Below are 21,840 nucleotides of genomic sequence, written 5' to 3' on the forward strand. Positions count from 1 at the left end.
ACTACTAGTACTGTACATACTTCTGTAATACTACCAGTATTGTACATACTGTAATACTACATGTACTGTACATACTGTACATACTACTAGTACATACACTACTAGTACTGTACATACTGTAATACTACTGGTACTGTACATACTTTCTAATACTACTAGTACTGTACATATTTTAATACTACTAGTACTGTACATACTGCAATACTAGTACTGTACATACTTCTGTAATACTACTAGTACTGTACATACTGTAATACTACTAGTACTGTACATACTTCTGTAAATCTAGTACTGTACATACTGTAATACTACTAGTACTGTACATACTTCTGTAATACTACTAGTACTGTACATACTGTAATACTACGTGTACTGTACATACTGTACATACTACTTGCACTGTACATACTGTAATACTACTAGTACATAGACTACTATTACTGTACATACTGTACTGCAGTGAAATGACTTGTATGTTATTTTTCTGCGCTTGCTTAATGGCGTGTTTTTGGTCCAGGTGCCATAACGAGTTCCAGCGCTCGGTCCCAACTGTCCAGTAAATGTGTCAGCGACAATATTGACTGCTTGATGCTGGCGCTGTCAGCAGAATGAGTATTGATTGCTGCGCCTGCTTCACATCTTCCTCATCCTTCCACTCGTCCTCAACAAAGCAAGTCTTTACGCTCACGAATTTGACTGCCTTGAATGGAAGAAGAGCCGCCTTCAAATTGAATAAACTGGAGCCTTGTAATTATGGACACTTTTGTCCTTACTTGAAAAGATGTGCGCAGGTGGCATAAAGAAACATTTGTAGCTTAAATTGCTGCCATTTGTGGCTACTTTTCCACGTTCAATATCTAACAGTCCATCCTTTTCCCTGACCCCTCTTAAAAATGTTGCCTGATAAAATATAGATTACATTAAAGCTGTGAGCAATGTTTAATGGAATGTCACTTTCTTTTTTTTACATTCCAGGGAGCGCTACTTAGTGAGATCTCATCAGGTTGCCCTAAAACTGGTATATCTTGGCTCTAAAATTTGTACATTTTGGCCCTAAAATTTGTAAATCGTGGCCCTAAAATTTGTACATTTTGGCCCTAAAATTGGTACATTTTGGCCCTAAAATTGGTACATTTTGGCCCTAAAATTGGTACGTTTTAGCCTTAAATTTGTATATTTTGGCCCTAAAATTGGTACATTTCAGCCCTAACAATGGTACATTTCGGCCCTAAAATTGGTACATTTCGGCCCTAAAATTGGTACATTTTGGTCCTAAAATTGGTACATTTTGGCCATAAAATTGGTACATTTCAGCCCTAACAATGGTATATTTCGGCCCTAAAATTGGAATATTTTGGCCCTAAAATTGGTATATTTTGGCCCTAAAATTGGCACATTTTGACCCTAAAATTGGTAAATTTTGGCCCTAAAATTGGTAAATTTTGGCCCTAAAATTGGTACAATTTGGCCATAAGATTGGTCAATTTTGGCCCTATAATTGGTACATTTTGGCCCTAAAATTAGTACATTTTGGCCCTCAAATTTTATATTTTTGCCCTAAAATTGGTAAATTTGTTTCCTAAAATTGGTACATTTTGGCCCAAAAATTTGGTACACTTTGGCCCTTAAATTGGTACATAACATTTTGGCCTTAAAATTGGGACATATTGGCCCTAAAACTGGTACATTTTGGCCCTAAAATTGTAAATTTTTGCACTAAAATTGTTAATTTTTTTTTTACAAAAATTGGTACATTTTGGACCTAAAATTTGGTACACTTTGGCCGTAAAATTTGGTACACTTTGGCCCTAAAATTGGTACATTTTGGCCCTAAAATTGGTACGTTTTAGCCTTAAATTTGTATATTTTGGCCCTAAAATTGGTACATTTCAGCCCTAACAATGGTACATTTCGGCCCTAAAATTGGTACATTTTGGCCCTAAAATTGGTACATTTTGGCCCTAAAATTGGTACATTTCAGCCCTAACAATGGTATATTTCGGCCCTAAAATTGGAATATTTTGGCCCTAAAATTGGTATATTTTGGCCCTAAAATTGGCACATTTTGACCCTAAAATTGGTACATTTTGGCCCTAAAATTGGTAAATTTTGGCCCTAAAATTGGTAAATTTTGGCCCTAACATTGGTACAATTTGGCCATAAGATTAGTCAATTTTGGCCCTAAAATTGGTCAATTTTGGCCCTAAAATTGGTAAATTTTGGCCCTAAAATTGGTAAATTTGTTTCCTAAAATTGGTAAATTTGTTTCCTAAAATTGGTACATTTTGGCCCTAAAATTTGGTAAACTTTGGCCCTAAAATTGGTACATAACATTTTGGCCCTAAAATTGGGACATATTGGCCCTAAAACTGCTACATTTTGGCCCTAAAATTGTATATTTTTGCACTAAAATTGGTAATTTTTTTTACAAAAATTGGTACATTTTGGACCTAAAATTTGGTATACTTTGGCCCTAAAATTGGGAAATTTTGGCCCTAAAATTGATACTTTCCGCCCCTAAAATTGGTACAATTTGGCCCTAAAATGGGAAAATGTTTGCCCTAAAATTGTATATTTTGGCCCTAAAACTGTTACATTTTTGTTCTAAAATTGTTACATTTTGGCCCTAAAATTTGGTACACTTTGACCCTAAAATTGATACATTACATTTTGTCCGTAAAATTGGTGCATTTTGGCTCTGAAATGTATAAATATTGTCCGTAAAATTGGTACAATTTGACCCTAAAATTGGTCAATTTTGACCCTAAAAATTGTACATTTTGGCCCTACAATTGGTACATTTTGGCCCTAAAATTGGTATATATTAGCCCTAAAATTGGTACATTTTGGCCCTAAAATTGGTAAGTTTTGGCCCTAAAATTCGTACATTTTGGCCCTAAAATTGGTACGTTTTGGCCCTAAAATTCGTACATTTTGGTCCTAACATTGGAACGTTTTGCCCCTAAAATTCTTACATTTTGGCCCTAAAATTGAGACAATTTTAGCCGTAATTTTGGTACAATTTGGCCCTAAGTGTGGTACATTTTGGCCCTAAGTGTGGTACATTTTGGCCCTAAAATTGGTACATTTTGGCCGTAAAATTGGTACATTTTGGTCCTAAAACTGGTACATTTTGGCCCTAAAATGGTATATTTTTGCCTTAAAATTAGTCATTTTTTCCCCTAAAATTGATACATTTTGGCCCTAAAATTTGGTACACTTTGGCCCTAAAATTTGGTACACTTTGGCCTTAAAATTGGTACATTACATTTTGGCCTTAAAATTGGTACATTTTGGCCCTAAAATTGTATATTTTTGCCCTAAAATTGGTAAATGTTTTCCAAAATTTGGTACATTTTGGCTCTAAAATTTGGTACACTTTGGCCCTAAAATTGGTACAATACATTTTGGCCCTAACATTGGAATGTTTTGGCCCTAAAATTCTTACATTTTGGCCCTAAGATTGGGACAATTTGGTTTTAAGATTGGTAAATTTTGGCCCTGAAAATTGGAACATTTTGGTCTAAAATTGGTACAATTTGGCCCTAAAATTGGAACATTTTGACCCTAAAATTGGTACATTTTAGCCGTAATATTGGTACAATTTGGCCCTAAGTGTGGTACATTTTGGCCGTAAAATTGGTACATTTTGGCCCTAAAACTGGTACATTTTGGCCCTAAAATTGTATATTTTTGCCCTAAAATTAGTCCTTTTTTTCCCTAAAATTTTATATTTTTGCCCTTAAATTTGGTACACTTTGGCCCTAAAATTGGTACATTACATTTTGGCCTTAAAATTGGTACATTTTGGCCCTAAAATTGTATATTTTTGCTCTAAAATTGGTCAATGTTTTCCAAAATTTGGTACATTTTGTCCCTAAAATTGGTACATTACATTTTGGCCCTAAAATTGGGAAATTTTGGCCCTAAAATTGTATAATTTAGCCCTAAAATTGTTACATTTTTGTCCTAAAATTGTTACATTTTGGCCCTAAAATTTGGTACACTTTGACCCTAAAATTGGTACATTTTAGCCGTAATATTGGTACAATTTGGCCCTAAGTGTGGTACATTTTGGCCGTAAAATTGGTACATTTTGGCCCTAAAACTGGTACATTTTGGCCCTAAAATTGTATATTTTTGCCCTAAAATTAGTCCTTTTTTTTTTTCTAAAATGGGTACATTTTGGCCCTAAAATTTGGTACACTTTGGCCCTAAAATTGGTACATTACATTTTGGCCTTAAAATTGGTACATTTTGGCCCTAAAATTGGTACATTTTGGCCGTAAAATTGGTACATTTTGGTCCTAAAACTGGTACATTTTGGCCCTAAAATGGTATATTTTTTCCCTAAAATTAGTCCTTTTTTTCCCTAAAATTGGTACATTTTGGCCCTAAAATTTGGTACACTTTGGCCTTAAAATTGGTACATTACATTTTGGCCTTAAAATTGGTACATTTTGGCCCTAAAATTTTATATTTTTGCCCTAAAATTGGTAAATGTTTTCCAAAATTTGGTACATTTTGGCTCTAAAATTTGGTACACTTTGGCCCTAAAATTGGTACAATACATTTTGGCCCTAACATTGGAACGTTTTGGCCCTAAAATTCTTACATTTTGGCCCTAAGATTGGGACAATTTGGTTTTAAGATTGGTTAATTTTGGCCCTGAAAATTGGAACATTTTGGTCTAAAATTGGTACAATTTGGCCCTAAAATTGGAACATTTTGACCCTAAAATTGGTACATTTTAGCCGTAATATTGGTACAATTTGGCCCTAAGTGTGGTACATTTTGGCCGTAAAATTGGTACATTTTGGCCCTAAAACTGGTACATTTTGGCCCTAAAATTGTATATTTTTGCCCTAAAATTAGTCCTTTTTTTTTCCTAAAATTGGTACATTTTGGCCCTAAAATTTGGTACACTTTGGCCCTAAAATTGGTACATTACATTTTGGGCTTAAAATTGGTACATTTTGGCCCTAAAATTGTATATTTTTGCCCTAAAATTGGTCAATGTTTTCCAAAATTTGGTACATTTTGGCCCTAAAATTTGGTACACTTTGGCCCTAAAATTGGCACATTACTTTTTGGCCCTAAAATTGTATATTTTTGCCCTAAAATTGGTACATTTTTTCCAAAATTTGGTACATTTTGGCCCTAAAATTTGGTACACTTTGGCCCTAAAATTGGGAAATTTTGGCCCTAAAATTGTATAATTTAGCCCTAAAATTGTTACATTTTTGTCCTAAAATTGTTACATTTTGGCCCTAAAATTTGGTACACTTTGCCCAAAAAATTGGTAAATTTTGGCCCTAAATTGTGTCATGTTTGTGTAATCATGTTTTGTTTAGTTTCTGTCTTTTCACTCCCTTGTCTTGTCACCATAGTTACCCATTAGTTTCACCTGTCATGTCACGCACCTGTTTTGAGTCACGCACCTGTTGTTAATCATGTCCATAGTATTTAAGTTCATTCATTTTCTGTTGTTCGTCCTGACGACCTCACCACATTTATGCTCTGTCCATGCCTGATACTTCTTTCCATGTCCATTCTTCATGCAACTATTTTTGTCCAAGCCAAGTAAGTTTTTGTTCCATGATTATAGTCGTTTTGGTTTCATAGTTTGTTCTCCGGCATTGTGCGTGTTTTTCGTTTGCACCTTTTTTTGATATAATAAATAAATCATGTACCTCCATTCCCGTCTCGCCCGTGCCAACTTTCCATTGCATCCCGGAAAAGCTAACACCCAGGACCAAGTATTGACAAAATGTGTACATTTTAGCCCTAAATTGGTACACTTTGCCCCAAAAATTGGTAAATTTTGGCCCTAAAATGTGTACATTTTAGCCCTAAATTGGTACATTTTGGACCTAAAATTGGTACATTTTGGCCCTAAATTTGGTACCTTTTTAGCCCTAAAATTAGGACATTTTAGCCCTAAAATTAAGACATTTTTGCCCCAAAATTGGTACATTTTAGCTCTAAAATGTTTACAGTTTGGCCCTAAAATTGGTACATTTTGGCCCTACAATTGGTACAATTTGGCCCTAATTTTGCTGCATTTTGGCCTTAAAATTTGTATATTTTGTCTCTAAAATTGGTACATATTGGACCTAAAATTGGTACAATTTGGCCCTAAAATCGGTACATTTTGGCCCTAAAATTGGTACATGCTAGCACAAATAGAAGTATTGAAATATGTAGTAAATAATTAAGTAATTGCTAAGTAATAATAATCCTGGTCTACCTGGTAGTGGTAGCCCTCGCAGCGCTCACAGTGCCAGCAGCAGGGCACACCTTTCACCACCTTCTTCCTCTCCCCAGTACGACAGGGCAGGCTGCACACGGACGCTGGCAGCGATGGGTCGCCTCTCTTCCAGCGCATGGCCTCCACCTGGGGGTCATTGAACGGGCACACGGGAATTTAGCGGAACTTCACAGCAAAACATAAAACGCAATATGATGCAAATCTCCAGCACTTTTGAAAGAAAGGCGAAGTGTCGATTTAAAGGCTTCGGCTCGGTTGCCATGCAGCTTCTCCCTGTTGCTAAGCGCGTCAGAAGCAAAAAAAGAAATGTTTGGAAAAGAATAACGAGGAAGTTGAGTAAAATAAAGTATGATGCATCAAAAAGACGTGTTTTAACAGAAAACGCTGTTTTCCCTCTGCAGTTTGGCAGCTGGCTGGAGATGTGAATAAACCCGTCAGGAAAATAATGACTTCACGTCTTCATGTGTCGGCGCCTGAGCAGAAGTGTAAATTAGGGCGGTTACAACTTTTTCTTTTTTTTTTTACATCTCATGATGTTTGATCAGAGCAGATTGACTTTTCCTATGCATGCCTAATTCATGAGACTTGCCTTTTTTTTTTTTTACACAACAGAGACTGACAGACCAGAATGTAAATTTACCAGCCGACAGGTGATGTGTACTTTATCTGTGCAGGCCTAAACATCATCAGAAGCACTCACCTACTTCTAGTATTTGAGCCAAGAAATTATACACATTTATTCCAAACTGTATACCCTCAATTATGGAGTATAAATTGCTACTTTTTTCCTCCGCTTTGAAACCTGTGGCTTATAAAACGGTGCGGCTAATTTATGCATTTGTTCTTCAACAAATGGTTGTCAACGGAAAGGTGTGTAATTGTTGTTGTTTTTTTTGTAGATGTCTTGTGTTTATATTATCATTATTATTATCCAGGGGGCATTTGGGAGTTTTGGGGCTCACATCTGGTTGCCCTAAAATAGGTAAGTTTTAACTGGGGAAAACACGCTTGGAAAATTTGGTGAGTTTTAGACTATGTTCTAGGGTTAAAAAAACATAATAATAATTTGAAAGACTATTTGAATTGTATTTATATGAAATGCAGTTTTTGGGAAGCTGGTATTTTTTTGTATAATTGTGGTAAGGCCTTCTCTACAGGCCTAAACACCATCAGAAGCACTGACCTACTTCTGGTATTTGAGCCATGAAATGATGCACATTTAGTCCAAACGGTTTACCCTAAATTCTGGACTATAAGCCGCTACTTTATTTCCTCCGCTTTGAACCCTGTGGCTTATAAAACGGTGCGGCTAATTTATGGATTTTTTTCTTCGCTAACTGCCGTAATCCAACAAATAGTTGTCAACCGACGCTGACAAGGTGTCTTGTTTGTGCTATTTGTTCACTGCATGTGCTGTGGTGTGAACTTCTACAGTATTACCTTCCATTTAGTGTTTTCAACCGGAAGTACAACTGCCGTTCCGTCTTCTCGTCGTCCATAGCGTTTTTACTCGTTTGGTTTCTTCATTCATTACTCCAAGCAACATTGGTACGTTTTATAATATAACTACAACTATGTATACTTACTAAACAGTCCAACGTGTGATGTCCGTAGGAGTGTTTTATGCATATTTGCAAGCGAGCGCCGTTAGCATTAGCTAATATGCTAACACATTTACGAGTGCCTCTGTTTGTATTATTAATTTACAATGGCATTCTTTTTGTACGGTTTCAGTTTCCTAAATTCACTAAGACGTCACCGTGGAGTTATTGAGTCTGTTTAACTGATTGGAGAGCTAGCCCCTGCAGCTAGCTTCTGTTTTGTTTGATCAGCCGTTTTACTGCCGTGTGACAAGCCCCGTTTAGAAACAATTAAGGTATGTAAATAAACATTTACAAAATATTTCATACCGGTATTTATCTGCGGCTTATGGTCCTGTGCGTCTAATATATATCAAATTATTTATTTTTCGCAAAAATTTTATAGCCTGGAAATTACGTTATCAATTTTCACCTGAAAATATGTCCGTTTTCTACTTATTACTACGACTAAGGATTTTTATGGTCGAATTTGATTTGTTAAAAAAAAATATTTGTATGCTAGCATGTATGCTACATGTACAGCACCGCTAATCGCCACAAATAAATCTCATTTGGGACTTTTTTTTTATTATGACTGAAAAAAGAAAATACAGTTTTACCTCAAAATGTGTCCGTTAATTTTCTTATTACTACAACTGTCTTTAACAATGGACTTTTATAGTCAGATCTGATTTGTTTGAAAACTATTTTGTATGCTAGCATTACAGTTCATTTGGGTTCCCACGAATAAACTACTTTTTTTCAGGACTAAAGAGAGAAAATCACTTTTCACCTCAAAATAAGTCCGTTTTCTACTAATTACTGTGCATTACATTTACAGAGAACCTGAAGTTCTCATGAGAACACAAACATTACCGAGAAAATGCGCTACAAACCATTTTGCTGGTGTTTTGTTAGCACTTGGTCTGTTTGCACTGTTTCAGTTCTCAGTTTCCTAAATTCACCAAGACGTCACCGTGGAGTTATTGAGTCTGTTTAGCTGAAAGGAGAGCTAGCGGGCTTCTGTTTTGTTTGATTAGCCGTTTTACTGCCGTGTTACAGACACCGCTTGGAAACAATTAGGGTATGTAAATAAACATTTCCCAAATATTTATGTAAATAACATATGTCACAATGTACATATCTGTGACTTTTAGTCTGGTGTGGCTAATATCAAATCTTTTTTTCTTTTAAAATGTAGTGGGTGTGGCTTATATACCGGTATACTCTATAGTCTGGAAAATATGTTATTTTAATTTTGTAGCGCTTCCAGTAAGGCTAGATTCTATTTGTTTTGTTATGTGTTGCAATCTCAATGCATTCTGCCCAGGGCCTTCAGATTTAGGATTGCAGACCCAATGTCTCCTAAACTGTATATTTTAAATCTGCCTCAGAGAAAAAGAGAAATACATTAATACCCACCATAACGTCAGCATTGTTTTGTTCTCTGATTGTTTCATCAGAGCAAAACTGTTTGACAAACACCATAACATGAGCATTTTTCACCCTCTGATTGATTGATCAAAGCTAATAGATTCAAATAAACACCTTGGCATCAGCATTTTCCATACTCTGATTGGTGATCAGAGCAAAACTGTCTGACAAACACCATAACATGAGCATTTTTCACCGTCTGATTGATTGATCAAAGCTAATAGGTTCAAACAAACACCATGACATCAGCATTTTATGTCCGCTGATTGGTGATCAGAGCAAATCTGTTTGACAAAAACGATAACATGAGCATTTTCCACCGTCTGGTTGGTCTATCAAAGCTAATAGGTTAAAAGAAATACACCATAACATCAAAAATTTCCATCCTCTGATTGGTTGATCAAAGCTAATAGGTTAAAATAAAACACCATGACATCACCATTTTCCGTCCTCTGATTGGTGATCAGAGCAAAACTGTTTGACAAATACCATAACATGAGCATTTTCCACCCTCTGATTGGTCGATCAAAGCTAATAGGTTCAAATAAACACCATGACTTCAGCAAATCCCATCCTCTGATTGGTTGATCAAAGCTAATAGATTCAAATAAACACCATGACATCAGAATTTTCTGTCCTCTGATTGGTGATGAGAGCAAAACTGTTTGAAAAACACCATAACGTGTATTTTACCAAATAAACACCATGACATCAGCAATCTCCATCCTCTGTTTGGTTGATCAAAGCTAATAGGTTCAAATAAACACCATGACATCAGCATTTTCCATCCTCTGTTGGTGATCAGAGCATAACTGTTTGAAAAACACCATAACATGAGCATTTTTCACCCTCCGATTGACTGATCAAAGCTAATAGGTTCAAATAAACACCATGACATCAGCAATTTCCATCCTTTGTTTTGTTAATCAAAGCTAATAGATTCAAATAAACACCTTAACATCAGCATTTTCCATCCTCTGATTGGTGATCAGAGCAAAACTGTTTAATAAATACCATAACATGAGCATTTTCCACCCTCTGATTGGTCGATCGAAGCTAATAGGTTCAAATAAACACCATCACATCAGCAATTTCCATCCTCTGTTTTGTTAATCAAAGCTAATAGATTCAAATAAACACCTTGACATCAGCATTTCTGATCCTCTGATTGGTGATCAGAGCAAAACTGTTTGACAAACACCATAACATGGGCATTTTCCACCCTCTGATTGGTCGATCGAAGCTAATAGGTTACAAAAAACACAATAACATCAGCAAATCCCATCGTCTGATTGGTTGTTCAAAGCTAATAGATTAAAATAAACACCTTGACATCAGCATTTTCCATCCTCTGTTTGGTGATCAGAGCAAAACTGTTTGACAAACACCATAACATGAGCATTTTCCACCCTCTGATTGATTGGTCAAGGCTAATATGTTCAAAAAAACACCATGACATCAACAATTTCCGTCGTCTGATTGGTTGATCAAAGCTAATAGATTCAAATAAACACCATGACATCAGCATTTTCCATCCTCTGATTGGTGACCAGAGCAAAACTGTTTGACAAACACCATAACATGAACATTTTCCACCCTCTGATTGTTCGATCGAAGCTAATAGGTTCAAATAAACACCATGACATCAGCAATTTCCATCCTCTGTTTGGTTGATCAAAGCTAATAGGTTCAAATAAACACCATGACATCAGCAATTTCCATCCTCTGTTTGGTGATCAGAGCAAAACTGTTTGACAAACACCATAACATGAGCATTTTCCACCCTCTGATTGGTCGATCAAAGCTAATAGGTTCAAATAAACACCATGACATGAATTTTCTGTCCTCTGATTGGTGATGAGCGCAAAACTGTTTGAAGAACACCATAACATGTGTATTTTCCACCCTCTGATTGGTCGATCGAAGCTAATAGGTTACAAAAAACACAATAACATCAGCAAATCCCATCGTCTGATTGGTTGTTCAAAGCTAATAGATTCAAATAAACACCTTGACATCAGCATTTTCCATCCTCTGTTTGGTAATCAGAGCAAAACTGTTTGACAAACACCATAACATGAGCATTTTTCACCCTCCGATTGACTGATCAAAGCTAATAGGTTCAAATAAACACCATGACATCAGCATTTTCCATCCTCTGATTGGTGATCAGAGCAAAACTGTTTGACAAACACCATAACATGGGCATTTTCCACCCTCTGATTGGTCGATCAAAGCTAATAGGTTACAAAAAACACAATAACATCAGCAAATCCCATCGTCTGTTTGGTTGATCAAAGCTAATAGGTTCAAATAGACACCTTAACATCAGCATTTTCCATCCTCTGTTTGGTGATCAAGCAAAACTGTTTGACAAACACCATAACATGAGCATTTTTCACCCTCCGATTGACTGATCAAAGCTAATAGGTTCAAATAAACACCATGACATCAGCATTTTCCATCCTCTGTTTGGTGATCAAGCAAAACTGTTTGACAAACACCATAACATGAGCATTTTCCACCCTCTGATTGATTGATCAAGGCTAATATGTTCAAAAAAAACACCATGACATCAACAATTTCCATCGTCTGATTGGTTGATCAAAGCTAATAGATTCAAATAAACACCTTAACATCAGCATTTTCCATCCTCTGATTGGTGATCAGAGCAAAACTGTTTGAAAAACACCATAACATGAGCATTTTTCACCCTCTGATTGATTGATCAAAGCTAATAGGTTCAAAAAAATATACCATGACATCAACAATTTCCATCCTCTGATTGGTTGATCAAAGCTAATAGATTCAAACAAACACCTTAACATCAGCATTTTCCATCCTCTGATTGGTGATCAGAGCAAACCTGTTTGACAAACACCATAACATGAGCATTTTCCACCCTCTGATTGGTCGATCGAAGCTAATAGGTTCAAATAAACCCACATCTGCGGTCCTCTCCGAGGTTTCTCATTGTCATCCCACTGGGTTGAGTTTTTCCTTGCCCTGATGTGGGATCTGAGCCGAGGATGTCGTTGTGGCTTGTGCAGCCCTTTGAGACACTTGTGATTTAGGGCTATATAGGTAAACACTGATTGATTGATAGATACCCGAAGAATGAAATGATTTCTCCCCAAAACAGGCTGCTCTGTTTACAGAGGGTATTAGGTGGAATTGAGGAATTGTGCAAATTTTCAGTTTTTAGTTTGCTTTTAGTCTTTCCCCCCCCCCCCCCTACAAATACAAGTAGGCCATTCAAATGTGTAAACACGGAAAAACATGCACTGGTTTCTCTCCGCACAGCCAATAATCCATCATGCGGAAAGCGTTTATCGTCTATTAGCTTGTCATCTGGCTTTTTTTTAATGAAGTCCTGTGTGGATTTAGAACACCCGGCCACGACTCTGAGTTTGCATATTTTTATTCTTTTCATCATCAACAAGTTAATACAGAACGAAAAAAAAATAAAATACAAATCCCACCTTGAGGTGCAGCTTGTTGGTCCAGGATCCAATGACTCTGTACTCTGCAGTGGATCTGTTGGTGATCTGGTACTGGAAGATGTCGTATCGTCCCGGAGCGTCTCCGTTCTCGTTGAAAACCACCGGCGTGCCAGCACTTCCTGCAAAAATAAAAAAAAAAAAACGGGCAAAGGCTGATTGGGAGGAGTCCAAGCCAGTCTCTTGATGTTTACCTTCTATTTAAAACCTGATTATCCCGATATGGAGTATTAACACTCTGCAACATCGCGTGGACATCGGGGGCGGTACCTCTGGATTGGCAGACCGGGGTGGTGGTTCCTCTCTTTAAGAAGGGGAACCGGAGGGTGTGTTCTAACTATCGTGGGATCACACTCCTCAGCCTTCCCGGTAAGGTCTATTCAGGTGTACTGGAGAGGAGGCTACGCCGGATAGTCGAACCTCGGATTCAGGTGGAACAGTGTGGTTTTCGTCCTGGTCGTGGAACTGTGGACCAGCTCTATACTCTCGGCAGGGTCCTTGAGGGTACATGGGAGTTTGCCCAACCAGTCTACATGTGCTTTGTGGACTTGGAGAAGGCATTCGACCGTGTACCCCGGGAAGTCCTGTGGGGAGTGCTCAGAGTATGGGGTAACGGACTGTCTTATTGTGGCAGTTCGCTCCCTGTATAATCAGTGTCAGAGCTTGGTTCGCATTGCCGGCAGTAAGTCGGACACATTTCCAGTGAGGGTTGGACTCCGCCAAGGCTGCCCTTTGTCACCGATTCTGTTCATAACCTTTATGGACAGAATTTCTAGACGCAGTCAGGACGTTCAGGGGATCTGGTTTGGTGGCTGCAGGATTAGGTCACTGCTATTTGCAGATGATGTGGTCCTGATGGCTTCCTCCGGCCAAGATCTTCAGCTCTCACTGGATCGGTTCGCAGCCGAGTGTGAAGCGACTGGGATGGGAATCAGCACCTCCAAGTCCGAGTCCATGGTTCTCTCCCGGAAAAGGGTGGAGTGCCATCTCCGGGTTGGGGAGGAGATCTTGCCCCAAGTGGAGGAGTTCAAGTACCTCGGAGTCTTGTTCACGAGTGGGGGAAGAGTGGATCGTGAGATCGACAGGCGGATCGGTGCGGCGTCTTCAGTAATGCGGACGCTGTATCGATCCGTTGTGGTGAAGAAGGAGCTGAGCCGGAAGGCAAAGCTCTCGATTTACCGGTCGATCTACGTTCCCATCCTCATCTATGGTCATGAGCTTTGGGTCATGACCGAAAGGACAAGATCACGGGTACAAGCGGCCGAAATGAGTTTCCTCCGCCGAGTGGCGGGGCTCTCCCTTAGAGATAGGGTGAGAAGCTCTGTCATTCGGGGGGAGCTCAAAGTAAAGCCGCTGCTCCTCCACATCGAGAGGAGCCAGATGAGGTGGTTCGGGCATCTGGTCAGGATGCCACCCGAACGCCTCCCTAGGAAGGTGTTTCGGGCACGTCCGACCGGTAGGAGGCCACGGGGAAGACCCAGGACACGCTGGGAAGACTATCTCTCCCGGCTGGCCTGGGAACGCCTCGGGATCCCCCGGGAGGAGCTGGACGAAGTGGCTGGGGAGAGGGAAGTCTGGGCTTCCCTGCTTAAGCTGCTGCCCCCGCGACCCGACCTCGGATAAGCGGAAGAAGATGGATGGATGGATGGATGGAGTATTAACATAACGCTGTGCTGCAGTGTGACTAACTACATGCATGACTACATTTATGTCTGCGCTTCGCTCGGGAGTCAACAACTTTGGTTTCTCTTTCCGATCTGTTTGCCCCTCGACAAGCTAATCGGAAATCAAAATCACGATGTACCTGTGGAGGGAGCGCTGCGTTATGGAAATAGAACCCACGCATTATAAGTCATTGATACGGTAGGGATGCAGCTAAGGATACATAAAAAAATATATAAAAATAAATCCAAAAGGCATTAAAGGGGAACTGCACTTTAATTGGAATTTTGCCGATCATTCACAATCCTTATTTAAGTCAAGAATAGGGTTGCAAAATCCCGATAATATTCAAAGTTGGAAACTTTCCATGTGAATTAAATGGGAAATTAACGGGAATAAACATTGAACGCAACATGCTAGATCTTGCAGCATGATTATTAGCTAAAACAACCTGATTTAATGCAAATTCAGTAGAATTTCAGCCCTGCACGGTGCATTCCCCCGTCACATGTGCAGTGCATTTATCAATCCCAGGCTCGGGATCTTTCTGTGTGGAGTTTGCATGTTCTCCCTGTGACTGCGTGGGTTCCCTACGGGTACTCCGGCTACCTCCCACCTCCAAAGACATGCACCTGGGGATAGGCTCCTCCCACCTCCAAAGACATGCACCTGGGGATAGGCTCCTCCCACCTCCAAAGACATGCACCTGAGGATAGGTTGATTGGCAACACTAAAATTGGCTCTAGTGTGTGAATGTGAGTGTGAATGTTGTCTGTCTATCTGTGTTGGCCCTGCGATGGGGTGGCGACTTGTCCAGGGTGTAGCCCGCCTTCCGCCCGAATGCAGCTGAGATAGGCTCCAGCACCGCCCGCGACCCCAAAAAGGGACAAACGGTAGAAAATGGATGGATGGATGGAACCTGATTTAATGCAAATTCAGTAGAATTTCAACCCTGCACAGTGCATTCCCCCGTCACATGTGCAGTGCATTTATCCATCACATGCACATATAATTCCCAGCATGCTACACACTACAGCAGGGCTACTGAGGCCTGGGGTTGCAAAATTCCGGGAATATTCAAAATAAGGAAACTTTCCATGGGAATTAACAGGAATTAATGGGAAATTAATGGGAATAAACATTGAATGCAACATGTTAGATCTTGCAGAATGATTATTAGCTAAAACAACCTGATTTAATGCAAATTCAGTAGAATTTCAACCCTGCACGGTGCATTCCCCCGTCACATGTGCAGTGCATTTATCCATCACATGCACAGATAATTCCCAGCATGCTACACACTACAGCAGGGCTACTGAGGCCTAGGGTTGCAAAATTCCGGGAATATTCAAAATAAGGAAACTTTCCATGGGAATTAATGGGAACTAATGGGAAATTAATGGGAATAAACATTGAATGCAACATGTTAGATCTTGCAGAATGATTATTAGCTAAAGCAACCTGATTTAATGCAAATTCAGTAGAATTTCAGCCCTGCACGGTGCATTCCCCCGTCACATGTGCAGTGCATTTATCCATCATATGCACAGATAATTCCCAGCATGCTACACACTACAGCAGGGCTACTGAGGCCTAGGGTTGCAAAATTCCGGGAAAGTTAAAAATTGGAAACTTCCTTTGGGAATTAACGGGAATTAATGGGAAAATAATGGGAATAAACATTGAATGCAACATGTTAGATCTTGCAGAATGATTATTAGCTAAAGCAACCTGATTTAACCTGATTTTTGTCCAGGGTCTACACCGCCTTCCGCCCGAATGCAGCTGAGATAGGCTCTAGCACCGCCCGCGACCCCAAAAAGGGACAAACGGTAGAAAATGGATGGATGGATGGAACCTGATTTAATGCAAATTCAGTAGAATTTCAGCCCTGCACAGTGCATTCCCCCGTCACATGTGCAATGCATTTATCCATCACATGCACATATAATTCCCAGCATGCTACACACTACAGCAGGGCTACTGAGGCCTAGGGTTGCAAAATTCCGGGAATATTCAAAATAAGGAAACTTTCCATGGGAATTAATGGGAACTAATGGGAAATTAATGGGAATAAACATTGAATGCAACATGTTAGATCTTGCAGAATGATTATTAGCTAAAGCAACCTGATTTAATGCAAATTCAGTAGAATTTCAGCCCTGCACGGTGCATTCCCCCGTCACATGTGCAGTGCATTTATCCATCATATGCACAGATAATTCCCAGCATGCTACACACTACAGCAGGGCTACTGAGGCCTAGGGTTGCAAAATTCCGGGAAAGTTAAAAATTGGAAACTTCCTTTGGGAATTAACGGGAATTAATGGGAAAATAATGGGAATAAACATTGAATGCAACATGTTAGATCTTGCAGAATGATTATTAGCTAAAGCAACCTGATTTAACCTGATTTTTGTCCAGGGTCTACACCGCCTTCCGCCCGAATGCAGCTGAGATAGGCTCTAGCACCGCCCGCGACCCCAAAAAGGGACAAACGGTAGAAAATGGATGGATGGATGGAACCTGATTTAATGCAAATTCAGTAGAATTTCAGCCCTGCACAGTGCATTCCCCCGTCACATGTGCAATGCATTTATCCATCACATGCACATATAATTCCCAGCATGCTACACACTACAGCAGGGCTACTGAGACCTAGGGTTGCAAAATTCCGGGAATATTCAAAATAAGGAAACTTTCCTTGGGAATTAACGGGAATTAATGGGAAATTAAATGAAATAAACATTGAACGCAACATGTTTGATCTTGCAGCATGATTATTAGCTAAAGCAACCTGATTTAATGCAAATTCAGTAGAATTTCAGCCCTGCACGGTGCATTCCCCCGTCACATGTGCAGTGCATTTATGCATCACATGCACATATAATTCCCAGCATGCTACACACTACAGCAGGGCTACTGAGGCCTAGGGTTGCAAAATTTCGGGAATATTCAAAATAAGGATACTTTCCATGGGAATTAACGGGAATTAATGGGAAATTAAATGGAATAAACATTGAATGCAACATGTTAGATCTTGCGGAATGATTATTAGCTAAAGCAACCTGATTTAATGCAAATTCAGTAGAATTTCAACCCTGCACTGTGCATTCCCCCGTCACATGTGCAGTGCATTTATCCATCATATGCACATATAATTCCCAGCATGCTACACACTACAGCAGGGCTACTGAGGCGTAGGGTTGCAAAATTCCGGGAAAGTTAAAAATTGGAAACTTCCCTTGGGAATTAACGGGAATTAATGGGAAAATAATGGGAATAAACATTGAATGCAACATGTTAGATCTTGCAGCATGATTATTAACTAAAGCAACCTGATTTAATGCAAATTCAGTAGAATTTCAACCCTGCACTGTGCATTCCCCCGTCACATGTGCAGTGCATTTATCCATCACATGCACATATAATTCCCAGCATGCTACACACTACAGCAGGGCTACTGAGGCCTAGGGTTGCAAAATTTCGGGAATATTCAAAATAAGGAAACTTTCCATGGGAATTAACGGGAATTAATGGGACATTAAATGGAATAAACATTGAATGCAACATGTTAGATCTTGCATAATGATTATTAGCTAAAGCAACCTGATTTAATGCAAATTCAGTAGAATTTCAACCCTGCACAGTGCATTCCCCCGTCACATGTGCAGTGCATTTATCCATCACATGCACATATAATTCCCAGCATGCTACACACTACAGCAGGGCTACTGAGGCCTAGGGTTGCAAAATTCCGGGAATATTGAAAATAAGGAAACTTTCCTTGGGAATTAACGGGAATTAATGGGAAATTAAATGAAATAAACATTGAACGCAACATGTTTGATCTTGCAGCATGATTATTAGCTAAAGCAACCTGATTTGATGCAATTTCAGTAGAATTTCAACCCTGCACAGTGCATTCCCCCGTCACATGTGCAGTGCATTTATCCATCACATGCACATATAATTCCCAGCATGCTACACACTACAGCAGGGCTACTGAGGCCTAGGGTTGCAAAATTCCGGGAATATTCAAAATAAAGAAACTTTCCATGGGAATTAACGGGAATTAATGGGAAATTAATGGGAATAAACATTGAATGCAACATGTTTGATCTTGCAGAATGATTATTAGCTAAAGCAACCTGATTTAATGCAAATTCAGAAGAATTTCAACCCTGCACGGTGCATTCCCCCGTCACATGTGCAGTGCATTTATCCATCACATGCACATATAATTCCCAGCATGCTACACACTACAGCAGGGCTACTGAGGCCTGGGGTTGCAAAATTCCGGGAATATTCAAAATTGGAAACTTTCCATGGGAATTAACAGGAATTAATGGGAAATTAATGGGAATAAACATTGAATGCAACATGTTAGATCTTGCAGAATGATTATTAGCTAAAGTAACCTGATTTAACCTGATTTTTGTCCAGGGTGTACACCGCCTTCCGCCCGAATGCAGCTGAGATAGGCTCCAGCACCGCCCGCGACCCCAAAAAGGGACAAACGATAGAAAATGGATGGATGGATGGAACCTGATTTAATGCAAATTCAGTAGAATTTCAGCCCTGCACGGTGCATTCCCCCGTCACATGTGCAGTGCATGTATCCATCACATGCACATATAATTCCCAGCATGCTACACACTACAGCAGGGCTACTGAGGCCTAGGGTTGCAAAATTCCGGGAATATTCAAAATAAGGAAACTTTCCATGGGAATTAACAGGAATTAATGGGAAATTAATGGGAATAAACATTGAATGCAACATGTTAGATCTTGCAGAATGATTATTAGCTAAAGCAACCTGATTTAATGCAAATTCAGTAGAATTTCAACCCTGCACGGTGCATTCCCCCGTCACATGTGCAGTGCATTTATCCATCACATGCACATATAATTCCCAGCATGCTACACACTACAGCAGGGCTACTGAGGCCAAGGGTTGCAAAATTCCGGGAATATTCAAAATAAGGAAACTTTCCATGGGAATTAATGGGAACTAATGGGAAATTAATGGGAATAAACATTGAATGCAACATGTTAGATCTTGCAGAATGATTATTAGCTAAAGCAACCTGATTTAATGCAAATTCAGTAGAATTTCAGCCCTGCACTGTGCATTCCCCCGTCACATGTGCAGTGCATGCATCCATCACATGCACATATAATTCCCAGCATGCTACACACTACAGCAGGGCTACTGAGGCCTAGGGTTGCAAAATTCCGGGAATATTCAAAATAAGGAAACTTTCCATGGGAATTAATGGGAACTAATGGGAAATTAATGGGAATAAACATTGAATGCAACATGTTAGATCTTGCAGCATGATTATTAGCTAAAACAACCTGATTTAATGCAAATACAGTACAATTTCAACCCTGCGCAGTGCATTCCTTCATCACATGTGCAGATAAATCCCAGCATGCTACACACTACAGCAGGGCTATTGAGGCCACCCGAGGTGTGTGTTAATTCAGAAGAACGCAACCTGACCATATAAATGGGACCCAATACCTCCCTGCTTGGCACTCAGCATCAAGGGTTGGAATTGGGGGTTAAATCACCAACAATTATTCCCGGGCGCCGCCACCGCTGCTGCCCACTGCTCCCCTCACCTCCCAGGGAGTGAACAAGGGGATGGGTCAAATGCAGAGGACACATTGACAATCATTGGTACTTTAACTTTAATGTGCAAGTGTCTGAAAAACAACTCATTTACGTCATAACTTAAATGTTGGCTTCGAGCTAGACAGGTAGTCTCTTCTCAAGGATAGGGCTATCACTTTTGCATTCCGAAGTCCCAATTGGAGCCTCTTTTCTTACGAGAAGTGATCCAAACCACCTGCGAATGTCAAACTAAGGGGCCTTATCTGATTATGTGCTCAAAGTGTACCTTTTACCGTATTTTTCGGACTATAAGTCGCAGTTTTTTTCATAGTTTGGCCGGGCTCCAGTGCGATTTATATATGTTTTTTCCTTCTTTATTATGCATTTTCGGCAGGTGCGACTTATAATCTGAAAAATACGGTCATTGAACTCGGTGGTTCGCCTTCTCCAAGTTGGGTATAAATCTTCACCATAAGCAAAACGTGATATGAGTTAACTAATTCACTTCAGAAGTTTATGTCAAACAGAAAAATGGTTTATTTTGACGGTTTTCCCTGAAATTACATTAGCTTATAGCATATTAGCTACACACGGTTTTCTCGATGACGCAATTAATCTTACAAAATAATCGATAGCTTCAGCTCTACTGATACCATATAACGCTTTTTCAAGATGTGTAGCGAAGCCTGCTTCTTTTTTTTTTTTCGCGACGTGGGCGGGTTCCGGGGTCATGTCCATGAGTACACATATCACTGGTAACTCATTAAAAAGCACATTTATCAAAAACAATTAGCCTTACTGGAGGTTTTAGAAAAAACATACAAAAAAACGCTGAACACTGTCGTTCCGCTGAACTTCCGATGTCTCCTCTCCAGGAAACATCTGCTTTCTCTCTCTCGCACACCCTTGATTCTCCTGCAGGAATTTTGGATGCACAAATTGACGTTTTTTGCAGTCTGTTCGCAGTCTGTTCGGCCGAAGCCTTCCCAGCTTCCACACGGCAGCTGTTTTTTGCCTCTTTATTCCCGGCTGTCTCCCTTTTAACTTTTAGTCCGCACAGACCACCGCATCGAAGTCACTTGCGTCCCCTCTCACCCTTTCAGACAACCGTTCTAGGGCTGTAAAAAAAACAAAAACAATGAAGGGTAAAGATCTAGATTTATTATTTTGCTTTTAGTCCAAACATCATCCTTACAAGGAAAGGGGCAAAAATATGAAGGGAAACTTTGTTAATTACTCTTTTTAATTACTAATCTGTCCCCCTTAGGTTATGTCTACATTAAGCCGGAAAACCCCCTTCGCCCCGTTTCAGCGTTTAGCTTTAGCATGGGTATCAAACTCTGGCCCGCGGCGCCGTGTAATTTAATTTGGCCCTTGAGGCAATATCGAATTACCATTAAAGCTGCAAGCAGCGATGGACGGGACCGACTTTGGCGGCTCATAAAATCCAAACCGGAGCAGTGATTAAAACTCTTTGGTCAACTTTTAATCAGGAGGGTTCAATCTCTCTCCTGTGCTAGTTTGAAGCCGACACGACAAACGCGCTCAGAGGAGATAATGTTTGAAAAAAGGTGACCGGTTTTTACAAAACTTTTGTTTTGAAGGGGGAATTGCAAATTTCCTGATGATTTTTGCTGGGGGTTGTCAATGTGTGAAATGTAGGTCTAAGTGAGACCTACATATAGGTTTTTGTTTCAAGACATTCCTACTTTGGTGAGTTTAATTACTAGTTTGGTGAGTTTTGAAGCATGTTAAAGGGGTCAAATTACA

The 21,840-nt window shown here is 39.6% G+C and overlaps 1 protein-coding gene across 2 annotated transcripts in view; it reads right to left on the reverse strand.

Moving 5' to 3' along the window:
• Nucleotides 1-21,840, reverse strand: part of grm8a (glutamate receptor, metabotropic 8a) — an 833,323-nt gene that overhangs the window by 104,993 nt on the left and 706,490 nt on the right. For both annotated transcript variants that reach the window (XM_072916040.1, XM_061983598.2), the window contains exons 8-9: nt 12,768-12,907; nt 6,251-6,397 (exon numbers count right to left, since the gene is read on the reverse strand). In XM_072916040.1, the coding sequence (XP_072772141.1) occupies nt 6,251-6,397; nt 12,768-12,907 (287 nt within the window). The remainder of the gene's footprint in view (nt 1-6,250; nt 6,398-12,767; nt 12,908-21,840) is intronic.

This window comes from Nerophis lumbriciformis, linkage group LG25, assembly GCF_033978685.3.
Source record: "Nerophis lumbriciformis linkage group LG25, RoL_Nlum_v2.1, whole genome shotgun sequence".
NCBI classification, from domain to species: domain Eukaryota; kingdom Metazoa; phylum Chordata; class Actinopteri; order Syngnathiformes; family Syngnathidae; genus Nerophis; species Nerophis lumbriciformis.